General features: G+C 39.2%; 1 protein-coding gene across 1 annotated transcript in view; it reads right to left on the bottom strand.

Annotated features, from left to right (window-relative positions):
- Positions 1-14,602, bottom strand: part of DGKK (diacylglycerol kinase kappa) — a 160,520-nt gene that overhangs the window by 32,621 nt on the left and 113,297 nt on the right. The window contains exons 8-12 of the mRNA XM_060002173.1: positions 10,826-10,928; positions 5,846-6,029; positions 5,014-5,122; positions 4,078-4,217; positions 3,080-3,161 (exon numbers count right to left, since the gene is read on the bottom strand). Of these exons, the coding sequence (XP_059858156.1) occupies positions 3,080-3,161; positions 4,078-4,217; positions 5,014-5,122; positions 5,846-6,029; positions 10,826-10,928 (618 nt within the window). The remainder of the gene's footprint in view (positions 1-3,079; positions 3,162-4,077; positions 4,218-5,013; positions 5,123-5,845; positions 6,030-10,825; positions 10,929-14,602) is intronic.

Raw genomic sequence — 14,602 nt, 5'->3', positions numbered from 1 at the left:
AGAAATGTTAAAGGGTTTTCTCTAATTGAAAAGGCTATAACAAAAAGTAAATTTCTATGGGAAAGGAACAAATTCCACTAGTAAAGGCAAATATATAATAAAGGTTGAGGATCAACCAAGTAAGTAAGCTAGTACAAAGATTTAAAGAAAAAAAATTAAAATCAAGTATAACTACAATAAACTGTGAAGGGATAAACATGGAGATGTAAAATATGACATTAAAAACACAAAATGTGGGGGAAGGGAGTAAAAAAAGTAAATATTTTAGAATGTGTTTGAAGTTAAATGAGTAACAGTTTTTAAAAAGTAGATACAGTTGTAGGTCAACATATAGGAACCCCTTGGTAACCACAAATTAAAAACCTACAATAGATATATAAAACTAGAGAGAAAGGAACAGAAGCAAACCAATAAAGAAAACCATCAAACTACAAAGGAAGAAACTAAAAGAAGAAGAAAAGAACAGAGAAGTACAAACACAACCAGAATACAACTAACAAAATGGCAATAAGTACATACCTATCAATAATCACTTTAAAGGTCATTGGACTAAATACTCCAATTGAAAGACATAGGGTGGCTGATTGGATGAAAAAAGAAGACCCATCTATATGCTGCTTACAAGAGACTCACTTCGAGTTAGACACACACACAGACTGAAAGTCAGAGGATGGAAAAAGATATTTCATGTAAATGGAAACAACAAGAAAACAGGGGTAGTAATATTCATATAGGACAAAATAATCTTTAAAACAAAGTCTATAACAAAAGATTAAGGGTATTATATAATGATAAAATGATCAATACAATAAGAGGATATAACACTCTTTATCATATACACACCTAATACAGGAATACCTAAATATATAAAGCAAATATTAACAAACATGAAGGGAGAAATTGACAATAATACAAAAATGGTAGGGGACTTTAACACTTCACTTTTTTTTTTTTTTTTGCAGTACGCGGGCCTCTCACTGCTGTGACCTCTCCCGTTGTGGAGCACAGGCTCCGGACACGCAGGCTCAGCGGCCATGGCTCACGGGCCTAGCCGCTCTGCGGCATGTGGGATCTTCCCAGGCCGGGGCACAAACCTGTGTCCCCTGCATCGGCAGGCGGACTCTCAACAACTGCGCCACCAGGGAAGCCCAACACTTCACTTATTTTAATGGACAGATCATCCAGAGAGAAAATCAATGAGGAAATGGTGTCTTAAATGACACAATAGAACAGTTAGACTTATCTACAGGACATTCCATCCAAAAGCAGCAGAATACACATTCTTTTCAATTGCACATGGAATGTTCTCCAGGATAGATCACATGCTAGGCCATAAAACAAGTCTCAACAAATTTAAGAAGATAGAAATTATATCAAGCATTTTTTCTGACCACAACAGTATGAAACTAGAAATCAATTACAGGAAGTAAAATGGAAAAACACAAACAGGAGACTAAACAACATGCTACTAAATAAATCAATGGGACATAATTCAAAAAGAGTCATGTACCACAATGTTCATTGCAGCTCTATTTACAATAGCCAGGACATGGAAGCAACCTAAGTGTCCTTCATCAGATGAATGGATAAAGAAGATATGGCACATATATACAATGGAATATTACTCAGCCATAAAAAGAAACGAAATTGAGTTATTTTTAGTGGGGTGGATGGACCTAGAGTCTGTCATACAGAGTGAAGTAAGTCAGAAAGAGAAAAACAAATACCGTATGCTAACACATATATATGAAATCTAAAAAAATTTTTTTAAAAGGTTCTGAAGAACCTAGAGGCAGGACAGGAATAAAGACACAGACATAGAGAATGGACTTAAGCACACGGGGAGTGGGAAGGGAGGTGAGAGAGTGGCATGGACATATATACATTACCAAGTGTAAAATAGATAGCTAGTGGGAATCAGCCACATAGCACAGGGAGATCAGCTCAGTGCTTTGTGATCACCTAGAGGGGTGGGATAGGGAGTGTGGGAGGGATACACAAGAGGGAGGAGATATGGGGATATATGTATATGTATAGCTGATTCACTTTGTTATAAAGCAGAAACTAACACACCATTGTAAACAATTATACTCCAATAAAGATGTTAAAAAAAAAGATGAGACGATGATGAAATCAAAGAGGAAATCAGAAAATACCTCGATACAAATGAAAGTGGAGACACAACATTCCAAAATCTGTGGGATGCAGCAAAGCAGTTCTAAGAGGGAAGTTTACAGTGACACAGGCCTACCTCAAGAAATAAGAAAAATCTCAAACAACTTATATTACCAACTAAAAGAATTAGAAAAAGAGCAAACAAAGCTCAAAGTCATCAGAAGGCAGGAAATAATAAAGATCAGAGAGGAAATAAATAAAACAGAGACCAAAAAAACAATAGAAAAGATCAATGAAACCAAAATCTGGTCCTTTGAAAAGATAAAATTGATAAACCTTTAGTGAGGCTCACCAAGAAGAAAAGAGAGAGGACCCAAATAAAATAAGAAATTAAAGAGGAGACATAACAACCAATACCACAGAGATTCAAAAAATCATAAAAGAATACTATGAACAGTTATATGCCAACAAACTGAACAACCTAGAAGAAACAGACACATTTCTAGAAGCATACAATCTTTAAAGACTGAATCAGGAAGAAATAAACAATCTGAACAGACTGATCACTAATAGTGAAACTGAATTTATAATTTAAAAAACTCCCAGCTAACCAAAGTCCATGACTGGATGGCTTCACAGGGGAGTTCTACCAAACATACAAAGAAGAGTTAATACATATTCTTCTCAATCTATTCCAAAAATTGAAGAGAAGGAACACACTGTAGTTAATCCATACTTTCCATAAATATTTTGAGTGACTGTATAAGTAGATGGCTGACTGAATTATATCCCCAACACCTAACACAGTTTTTGGTAAATAACTGCTAATTGAAATGTCCCCAATCCTGAATGATCTCATCCTTATCAAGCCCATGGACTATACAAAAGCTTCTCTCTGGGTTTAGCCTATTATTTCAATGTGTAATAAAGATGTTGGCCTGAATTATAGCTAGGCAGTTGTTACCTCAAATCGGGGTACATCCATTTCAACTTGTCCTCTTAGCAATGGGGTTTGTCTGGGAGTCTCACGGATCATCACACTCCATCTGAAATGAAGTTTAGACAGATATTTAGGGCTCTGTTTCATCACAGGTTGGCACCAGTGCTTCACATGTCACGAAAGGGGTCAAAATATTTATGTGATGGGTAGGGATGAGTTGTAGGGGTTGCCCAAGTTATCTCAGGTCACCTGATCTCAAGGTATATCCCAAGAGAGACCTCTGCTTCATGACTTCTCAAGGCCAGTGTGATGGAAGGAATTCCACCACAGAGTTCTCAGAGAGCAGTGCTTCTCAAGCAGTGGTAACTACCAAGATCACCTGAGGTGCTTTTGTAAAATACACATACCAGGGCTCTACCCAAGACCTACTGAATAAGAATATTTGTGGTAGGGCCCAGCTTGGTACCTTGAAAAAGCTCCCCAGGTTATCCTTATGAGCAGCCATAAATCAAATACTATGCCCCCACATAGAAAGTCTTTCTTCTCAGAAGATTGGAGGAGAATACTGTCTCTTCTCTAGGGCACAGATAATCCAGGCCAGTTGTTTATGAGCCCTCTTTTTTTGAGTTTCTTTGAGTACCTGATGAAGCTATAGAATAGTTTCTATACTATCCTAGAATAGAACAGAAAGATGGAAACTTTCCCAAGGAAAAAATATGCTTACATGGATAAATAGCTATGCAATTTGAAGTAGGTTTATAGAACCCTTGAAATTTACCAATGGGTGCTCCTGCTCTAGGATCTTTTAAGTTTGAAGAGGGGCTTCAGTGATGTTTAAAGGATACACAGTAGACCCTGGCTTCTTAATAGGCAAAGTTCCCCCAAATTTCCTTGCACCGAAGCCAGAAAGGCAATGAAGCTCTGTGAGGGACTTTAGAACACTCCTGACTGAGATGATGTCACTGGGAGTAACTGGCAAGGGAATGGAAAAGCCACAATGACCTCATCTTTCAGCTACTCACCTGTCTAGAATCCTCACACTAGCTTGCTCCACTCTGTTGAGGATGTTCAGAGGTGATTTGTTTTTGTTCCAGAACGCACCCCAGCCGAGGACACGGGCCAGATCATTACCGGTTCCAAGAGGGATGACTGCCAGCTGACACTGCAAGAACAAAACCGGGCACCCTTTTCAGACAATCCTACCAAGATCCACCCATAAAAGAACCCAGAGGGTGCTTTTTGGGGAAAAAATATGGTCTCAAAACTAGTGGCAATAAGGGACCTATGATTTTAGGAAGTGTAATAGGAAGATGTTTGAAGTTGAGTGAAATTTTCCCTAAGGAGTTGGGTCCCACTCTTGGCAATACAGAACCTACTCAGTAAGGGGACACGTTGCTGGAATATGACAATATTTGTAGCCATGCTTTTAAAAGAGATATATAGCCACAAATTTCTATCTAGGCTGGGCCAAAGAGGTAAGGTGCCTTAAGGAGACAAAGCCACTGCAGTCAGAAGAGCAGGGGGCTGCTTAGGGAGAGGGGGGAGAGGTAGAGGAACATTTCTGCTACTCTAGAGACTTAGGGAAGAAACTCAGTGTCCTCAGGAGGGGAAGGGAATTGGGAGTTGAATGCTGCCTGATGCCACTTCTGTTTTTCTTGCTTTCCTCCCCTTCAAATCTTCATTTTGGGGCTTGGGAAATAGAGCACTGCTCATTTTTTTCTGCTAACTTCCTCTTTCTTCCTTCCTACTATTAGATAACCAGAAAATGGTATAGGTGAGCAGGCTTAGATTGGGAATCTACCAGTCAGGTTGACTGTGAAACCAGTAGGAAATGTTCTCCAGGATAGATCAAGTATTTTACAGACAAGGAGAGTAAAGACCAGGGACTTCTTGGGATAAGCAGCGCCACACTGCCAGTCTCTTTAGCAATGGCTAAATTAAGTCAGCTAGGGACTCACCCGTTCCTGTAATCCAAAGGCATCAATCAGAGATAAGACCCAGCTCACGCTGCCGTCTCCACCACAAACCACAATGCGAAAGCGAACAAAGTTCTTGAACATGCAGAGCCTGGAAGGAAGAGGGGAAAGGGGAGTTATTTCATGAGCTGATGAGTTTTACAACTCTTTCCTACAATGTGCCAGGAGCTAAGGACTGCTGCTTCTGCACCCTGCTATCAGGCTACATGTTTCCTTTCTCTTAACCCCTATCTCTCTGTGTACCTAAGATCATAGAGAATGCTCCCACAGGCAATCCTGGAGATCAGGCCTTGCCTCAACCTACACTCTTCTTTGCCCAACCTTGTTCTGGAAGTTACTAGCTGCCTAGCCTAATCTACTTGCTGAGGCCCAGGAAGAATATCTTGCACAGTTGCCAGTGGGTTCACAGAAACCAGGGCTGAACAGCCAGATGGTCTCTAAATAAAACAGGCCTGTAGTAGAGATGTATCTACTTGCCCCCAAGAAAAAGAGTGAGTGACAGGAATGGTGGAAAATAATATCCATTTGCCTCCTCCTCTGAAGTCAGGAGACATAGTTACCTTTTCCAACTGGAAAAGGTGAAGCAAATCTGAGAGCAGGACATAGGCTTGAAAGGATTTCTGGGAGAGGGCTAAAAGTCCTCCAGCCAGCCAACTCAAGATGCTGTGGAGTTGTGTTTGTGTCCTGACTTGAGAAAATAGACCTTTCCTGCCCAGGTACTGGAACTAATTCCAGGAAGCCTATCCTACTCTAGAATGTGTAGAGGGGGGAGTCCCTTCTGTACCCACAACTACATCCCTTACCCCATGCTTACCCGGCTTCAGGTCCACCCTTCGAAAGGTCAAACACTTGAGACGGGTTAAGGTATTGCTTGAATTTCCGGAGGAAGACGATCCCTTGGTGATCGCCACTTTTGGAGTTGATGAAGATGAGAAGGGGGCATGAACAGGCTGAAGACCAATCAAGATTCCAGAAATCTGGAGATACTACTAATTGGCCTAATAATGCATACAACAGAAAGAAAAGGGAAAAAAAGAAAAGGGCCATTTAGATGGAAGCAAGGCATGACTTAACATCAAATTTTGCAAAGACTTTTTAAAAAACAACTTTATTGAGGTATAATTGATATACAAAGAACTGCATACATTTAATGTGTACAATTTAATGAGTTCAGACATATGCAAACACCCATGATACCATCACCACAATCAAGATAATAGACATCCAACACCTCCCACAGCTTCCCTGTGCCTCTGAGACTGAGGGACAGAGGGGAAGTTAGATGCAAACCAAAGGGGCTTTTATTTAAGAAAACAACAATAGCTGGTCTTTGCCCAGCTGTTGCCAGGTAACCAACATTTGCTGAGCAACTACTATATGCCAATCATCATGCTACATACTGCTAGGGGTCTAGCTCTTGCCCTCAAGCTGGGGAGACAGATTCATACACAGCAGTGTATTGGAACACAAGGAATAAAAAAAATTGGTGCCACAACCAAAGATCAATAAAATGTCAAGGGAAAACTGAAGAAGGAGAAGGTTGAGAGCCGAGGAGGAGGATCAGCACACCCAACTTGTCCTCTCTCTGCCTGGGATAGCTCAGTTCTTACACTGAGAAGATACAAGGTCAGGAAAGATGGGGAGAAAAGGCTGCCTTTCAGCCAGGAGCTAATGACAGAACATATCAATGTGGAGTGAAGCAGGGAGCTTTAATAACTCCTCTAAAGTTCTGGCAGAGCAATCTAAGTTATCATACCAATTATCAGGGGAAACAAGACTATAGGGAAATTGTCTGGACAAGAGAGAGGCTTTTAATAATCCCCAACACTGAAGTTCCCCATAGAGAAGTGGAGTTATAGCAGTCTAAATTGCCATAGCCTGCCAGCTCATACTGGGTCATAGAGCCTGTTGGCAGGGAGACAGGCAGTGAGCAATGGCCTCATAGGAGATGCGAGACAAATTGTGAGCCTCCAAACCTCTGAGCTCGTGGCTTGCCAGGGATGCCCCAGCAAAAATAAATGCAAAGGGAAAAAAGCATGTGGCTTGCTCCTGAATGGTGTGTGCCACAGGGAGAGAGGCAAGTTGAAGTGTCCCATTTGTTGTAACCTGGGTAAAAGGGAGCCTGAAGAGGAAGACTGCTGACTTGAGCAGATTTCATGGCTGTTTTGCCTGGAAAAATCTAAAGCAAGCTTCCTCTATGGGCCAATTTCTACTCACTGGCCAGTGGAGCTTGAAGACCTCCTAAGCCAGCTAGCCTGTCATGCACCAAAACTTCAGGGCTTGCCAGGGCTCATAGCTGCAAGGGGAGTCTGCTATGTCCCTTCAGTAGCATAGCTTGGAAGTAGTTACCCTCCCTGAACATGTTATCCCTTTTCAATATTTTATTTTACAAAATATATGTTAACACAATGGTAGTTAAGACATTCATTCATTCATTCAACATATATGTATTGAGGGCATTCTTTGTGCCTGTCCTTGTTATGTTCCGATATACAGTGATAGACAAGATATAAATGATCTTTGCTCTTGTGGAATTTATATTCTAATGGAACGATGCAGACCATAAATAAATACACAAATAAATATAGAAAATAATGCGATATGAAGAAAAATAAAGCAGGAAAAGGGGAATGGAGACTGATGGGGGTGTTGTTTTAGACAGGTGGCCAGGGATGGCTTCTCTGGTGAGATGACATTTGAATGAAATGAGGTAGTGAGCAATGCAGGTATCTGGGGGAAGAGTTTTTTGGGGGTCAAGAGGAAGAATAAGAACCCGCCCAGAGAAGGGAGACTGCCTGGGATGTTTGTGGACAGTGAAGAGAATAGCATGGCTGCTGTGGAGTAAGTGAGGGAGAGAGGTTACAGGGCCCACATAAAATGACAACAAAATGTTAGACGAATCCTGTGAACAAGGTGACAAAAATGGTATTCTGGGCTGGAATATAGTGATATTAGGCAGATTCATAACCAGGTAAATGATCATGTCCACAAGGTTGCTTTTGAATAGGCTGATGTTAATTGTAAGGGAATGTCCAGTACTATTCAACAATGTTAACCAATTTAAATAAAAACATGGAAGGCTAGCTTGTCAACTTTGAAGTACCTAAAGCAGGAGGGAGAGCCACTGGATGACAGAATCAAGATTGAAAAATGACCTTAACAGGCAGTAGGGTCAAAGTAAACAAGCTGAAAAGGGGATAAATGTGAAGCTTGGCCTTTAGGCATAAGGACATAAGTTGCAGCAGAACAAGACAATAGGAACTTGGCTTGGCAGCATCAAGCGTGAAAAGGGCTTAGGGGATTTACTTGACTTTAAGCTCCAGATGAGTCAACAGTCTGAAAGAGCTTAAAAAAAAAAAAAAGGATCGTGCTTCTTTGAGCTAAGTTAATATAATCACAGTGCCCAAAACCAAGGAGCCAAGAGTCCCTCTCAAATTTGTTCAGTTCATACCACAGAAAGATGCTAAATCAGCATAAGGTTGGCTTCTTGTTCCCCTTCCTGTATTTTAAGATCCTCTTTTAAGATACTAACTCATTTAACATGCATAACGCACTTGAGTATAACTTTTATTCCCTATTGGCAGAAAACAAATGATACATGAGGCACAGAGAGGTTAAGTAACTTGCCCAAGGTCACACAGTTAGTAAATGATGGAGTATGCTCCCGGGAGTAGTAGTATCAGCATCATTTCTTGTAAGAAATGGAAATTCTTGTGCCCTACCCAGATCTACTGAATCAAAAGCTCTGGGGCAGGGGCATAGGGCCTAGAAATCTGTGTTTTAAAAAGCCTTCTGGATGATTCTGAGGCATTCTTGTATTTGACAAATACTGCATTATACTGTTTTGCCCCCATATAAATCAGGGATCCTGTCTTAGTCATGTCTTATTCTCTACATTGTTATCACTGAGCCTTACATATACGTAGTATTCAGTAAATGTATTAATGAATTCATGTAACAAATCTTGACTGTGAATATACCATGTATCGGGTTTGAGTTAAGTGCTAGTGATAAAAGAGCTCACAGTCTGGAGTGGGAGACATACATGTGACGAACTATAATATAGTGTGTTAAGTGCTCTGAGATATGTGTTCTGGGTTTACAACAAAGGAAGTAATTTATTTGTCTGGAGAAATGGGGAGGGGCAATTACAGAAGTCTTTAAACAGGAGACAATGTTTGACGTTGCTCTAACCCTCTAGGATGAGAGAAGAAATTTACCAAGCAGATAGGGTAGGAAAAAGGGAAATTAGAAGACATCAGAAATTAGAGTTTGTTGACTGAATAAATAATGAATGAATGCTAATCAGCAATGGCACGTGCTTCCTCAGAAAGTCATCAAATGGATACCGCCACCTTGGATGCTGGAGAAGGGATTCCCTAGCCTGGCCAGAGGGTTGGACCAGATCATCTTTAATGACCTCATCATCTTTAAGATGGGTGGGACTTCCCAACAGGGAATATTAAAGAGTGTATTTGCCTAGGCCAAGAAGCCAGAAGGAGTCAAGAAGATATGGAGGTTTCAAAAGATACTCCTAAGAAACCACAGGCCAAGTAACACATGATAGAAAGAAGGGCTCTCAAGAGTGACATTCAATTGGATCAAGATTGCAGGTGACTAGGATGAAAGGCTAAAAGCTAACTCATGGGGCATTGTATGAGACATTACACAAAAAGAATGGCTTAGCACAGGTGCTTCTAAGCAATAATATGTCATCGGTGGAAAGCAAAAGAAAGTAGTAATGCTATCAGTTGACCATCTATAACAAGAATAAGAAATGATATAAGATGGGAAAAAACAAACTAAAAAACCCAACTTCCACAAGAACACAGAACATGTTGGGCCAATTACAAAGGAGAGGTGGCAGCCCCTTAACACCTATTTGGGGGTGATTTATAAGATGCTGAGGCGGCCATCCTTCAGTCTGCCCAAAGACATCTTCCCCAGGTCCCTGTGGGGTTGAGCAAAGTCTCAGATTCAAGACTTCATTGACTTTCATTAGCAGCCTGAGTAGACTTGGCTGACTAGTTTGATACTTTTCCATCTTGCCCCTAGGCCCTTCTTTCTCCTAGCCAGTCAAGTGTCTCTTATATACCAAGTCATCAATCTCATCATCTCTCTAGTCAGCTATCTGGTAAGTGACTCTATGTGGATAAATATTTGAGTAGTTCTGAGAATAATATATGCATGCATCCCTGAGTGAGGGATGTGTGTCTGTTCATGTCATTACGGGGACATATGAGTATGCTTGCCTGCAGAAAACTGTGTGAGTGGCTCATTCCATGTATCAATGTCTGTCTGTATCTGTGTTGGGGTTGGGAAATGAACTGGAAGAGACTAGAGTGGCTCAGAGTGTATGTACACATATGTGCACACACGTACACATGTGCTGTGTCTAGTTCTAAAACTGTTGTAATCGTTACAGGAATCCTTGCCCCCTAGCTAATGCTGGCTTTTCCTTGGCAATGAAGTAGGCAGCAAGCAAAAAAAATTATTTCATGGATTATCTACTGTCTCAAAATCATGTAAAAGCTGAAATCAATTCTGATCATTTGGAAACAATTTTGACAGAGGCTACAAAGAACATGCCCACATACATATACACCATAAGCAATATTCACCATCCCAAAAGTCTAAAGGAAAACATGAACTGTCTATACACATATGCACACTCGTACTCCTAGAAATGTTTGATTGGTTGACCAGATTAATTTAATTGCAGTCTTTTTCTCTAGGCTTTACATCTTCCCTCCCTCCCCCCTCCCTTTAAATGTATTAAAGTTTAGCTACTCACCATCACCCTTGGGGTCGCTGAGGGCAGTGGGAGGAATGACTGATGATCGATGACTTCCAAACCAGCATTCCTTGGAAAACCGTCTCCTGCAGTCATCATGCACCTGGAACAACAGGAGAAGAAAGAAAAAACTTGAGTGGGGTGAGAAAAGGATAAGATAGATCAGCATTTTGTCCCAATTCCAAAATTTAAGTGCTCAGTATTCAAAACTCCCTTTCTGAGATTTGGTGCCATACACATACCCCTGACTCAATCTCTCTTTCCACTCTGAGCCTGTACCATCCCTGAGTGTGACCTCTGAACTCTGTTCCTTTCAAAGGTGGTTTTCAGAAGATACATATCACAGGCACTGCACAGATGCCAGTCCTAGGGCACAATTTTAGTGGCCTACACAATGGGTAGTTTACTTGCAGTATAAGAGTGCAAATCCTGATAACATGTTGTTATGCTTCATTCCTTACAACAACTGTGTGCTGTAGGGAAGACATATTAAGTTTGTTTTAGAAATGAAGAAACCAAAGCTCAGAGAGGTAAAGGATCTTGCTCAAGGTCAAACAACTGGGAAGTGAAAAGGTGGAGACTCTGCTGCCTTCCCCACTAATGGCATATTTCCCAGATTTCTGATATCTTCAAGCATCACTTCCTGGAAAGCTACACAGTTCCTAGAAGACATGAATCTGGCCTAATTATGCAAAACAATTAAAAGAGATCCAGAGGACAATCAGAGTCATCTTCTTTTTTATTACAATATAACTGAGATAAGCATTACACTAATTTCAGGTGTACGGCATAATGATTTGATATTTGTATAAACTGTGAAATGGTCACCATAATAAGTCTAGTTAACATCCATCACTATACATAGTTACATTTTTTTTCCTTGTGATGAGAACTTTTAAGATTTACTCTCTTTTTAAAAAAAATTTAAATTTTATATTACAGTATAATTGATTAACAATGTTGTGTTAATTTCAGGTATACAGCAAAGTGATTCAGTTATACATATACATGTATCTATTCTTTTTCACATTCTTTTCCCATTTGGGTTATTACAGAATATTTAGCAGAGTTCCCTGTGCTATACTGTAGGTCCTTGTTGGTTATAAGATTTACTTTCTTAAGGAACCCTAACATCATACTAAAGGAATCCATCAAAACACAAGGAAAGAAACCGGGAGGAGTAGACAAGAACAGAGAAGAACTACAAAAACAACCAGCAAACAATGAACAAAATAGCTATAAGTAAATACCTATCAATAATCACTTTAAATTTAAATGAACTAATGCTCCAATCAGAAGATGTAGAGTGGCTGAATGGATACAAAAACAAGGCCGATATATATGCTGCCTGTAAGAAACTCACTTCAGATCTAAAGACACACACAGACTGAAAGTTATAGGATAGAAAAGGGTATTCAATGCAAATGGAAATTAAAAGAAAGCCATGGTAGCAGTACTTATATCAGACAAAATAGACTTTAAAGCAAAGACTGTAACAAAACAAGGAGGAACATTAAGTTATGATAAAGGGGTCAATCTAACAAGACGATATAACATTTGTAAACATTTATGCACTCAACAGAAGAGCACCTAAATATATAAAGCAAATATTAACAGAAATAACAGAAGAAATAGACAGAAATACAATAATAGTAGGGAACTATAATACCCCAGTTACACCAATGGATATATCATCTGACAGAAAATCAATGAAGAAACACTGGCCTTAACACATTAGATGAGATTACCTTAATATATACACCTATAGAACATTCCATCAAAAAGCAGCAGAACACACATTCTTTTCAAGTACACATGGAACATTCTCCAGATACATCACATGTTAGGCCACAAAACAAGTCACATTAAATATAAAAAGATTAAAATCATATTAATCATCTTTTCAGAAGACAACACTATGAAACTAGAAATCAACTACAATAAGAGAACTGGAAAAAACACAAACACATGGAGACTAAACAGCATGATGCTAAACAACCAATGGTCAGTGAAGAAATCAAAGAAGAAATAAAAATATACCTTGAGACAAATGAAAATGGAAACATAACTGTCCAAAATCTATGGGACATAAGGTTAACAGCTGATCTTTCAGCAGAAACTCTGCAAGCCAGAAGGGACTGGCAGGACATATTTAAAGTGATGAAGGAGAACAACCTACAACCAAGATTACTCTACCCAGCAAGGATCTCATTCAGATTTGATGGAGAAATTAAAACCTGTAGAGACAAGCAAAAGCTGCGACAGTTCAGCACCACCAAACCAGCTTTACAACAAATGCTAAAGGAACTTCTCTAGGCAAGAAACACAAGAGGAGGAAAAGACCTACAATGACAAACCCAAAACAATTAAGAATATGGGAAAAGGAACATACATATTGATAATTACCTTAAATGTAAATGGATAAAATGCTCCCACCAAAAGACACAAACTCACTGAATGGATACAAAAACAAGACCTGTATATATGCTGTCTACAAGAGACCCACTTCAGACCTAGAGACACATACAGACTGAAAGTAAGGGGATGGAAAAAGATATTCCATGCAAATGGAAATCAAAAGAAAGCTGGAGTAGCAATTCTCATATCAGACAAAATAGACTTTAAAATAAAGACTATTAGAAGAGACAAAGAAGGACACTACATAATGATCAAGGGATCGATCCAAGAAGAAGATATAACAATTGTAAATATTTATGCACCCAACGTAGGAGCAACTCAATACATAAGGCAAATACTAACAGCCATAAAAGGGGAAATTGACAGTAACACAATCATAGTAGGGGACTTTAACATCTCACTTTCACCAATGGACAGATCATCCAAAATGAAAATAAATAAGGAAACACAAGCTTTAAATGGTATATTAAACAAGATGGACTTAATTGATATTTATAGGACATTCCATCCAGAAACAACAGAATACACATTCTTCTCAAGTGCTCATGGAACATTCTCCAGGATAGATCATATCTTGGGTCACAAATCAAGTCTTGGTAAATTTAAGAAAATTGAAATCATATCAAGTATCTTTTTGGACCACAATGCTACGAGACTATATATCAATTACAGGAAAAGATCTGTAAGAAATACAAACACATGGAGGCTAAACAATACACTACTTAATAACCAAGTGATCACTGAAGAAATCAGAGGAAATCAAAAAATACCTAGAAACAAATGACAATGGAGGCACGACAACCCAAAACCTATGGGATGCAGCAAAAGCAGTTCTAAGAGGGAAATTTATAGCAATACAATCCTAGCTTAAGAAACAGGAAACATCTCAAATAAACAACCTAACCTTGCAACTAAAGCAATGAGAGAAAGAAGAATAAAAAACCCACAAATTTAGCAGAAGCAAAATCTATAGGACAAAGCAAAAGTAGTCCTAAGAGGGAAGCTCATACTGATACAGCCCTACCTCAAGAAACAAAAATCTCAAATAAAGAATCTAAATATACATTTAAAGGAACTACAAAAAGAAGAATAAGCAAAGACCAAAGTTAGAAGAAGGAAAAAAATAATAGATCATAGAGGAAATAAATGAAATAGAGACAAAAATACAAGAGATCAATAAACGTAACAGTTGGCCTTTTGAAAAGATGAACAAAATCAAGGAACTTATTTAGCCAGCCTCATCAAGAAAAAAAGAGATTACCTAAATAAGTAGAATCAGAAATTAAAGAGGAAAAATTACAACTTGACACCACAGAAATATGAAGGATGATAAGAGACTACTATGAACAATTATATGTC

The sequence above is a fragment of the Delphinus delphis genome, chromosome X (genome assembly GCF_949987515.2).
Source record: "Delphinus delphis chromosome X, mDelDel1.2, whole genome shotgun sequence".
Taxonomy (NCBI): domain Eukaryota; kingdom Metazoa; phylum Chordata; class Mammalia; order Artiodactyla; family Delphinidae; genus Delphinus; species Delphinus delphis.
The sequence above is the reverse complement of the archived record's forward strand: the minus strand, read 5'-3'. Positions and strand labels throughout refer to the sequence as shown.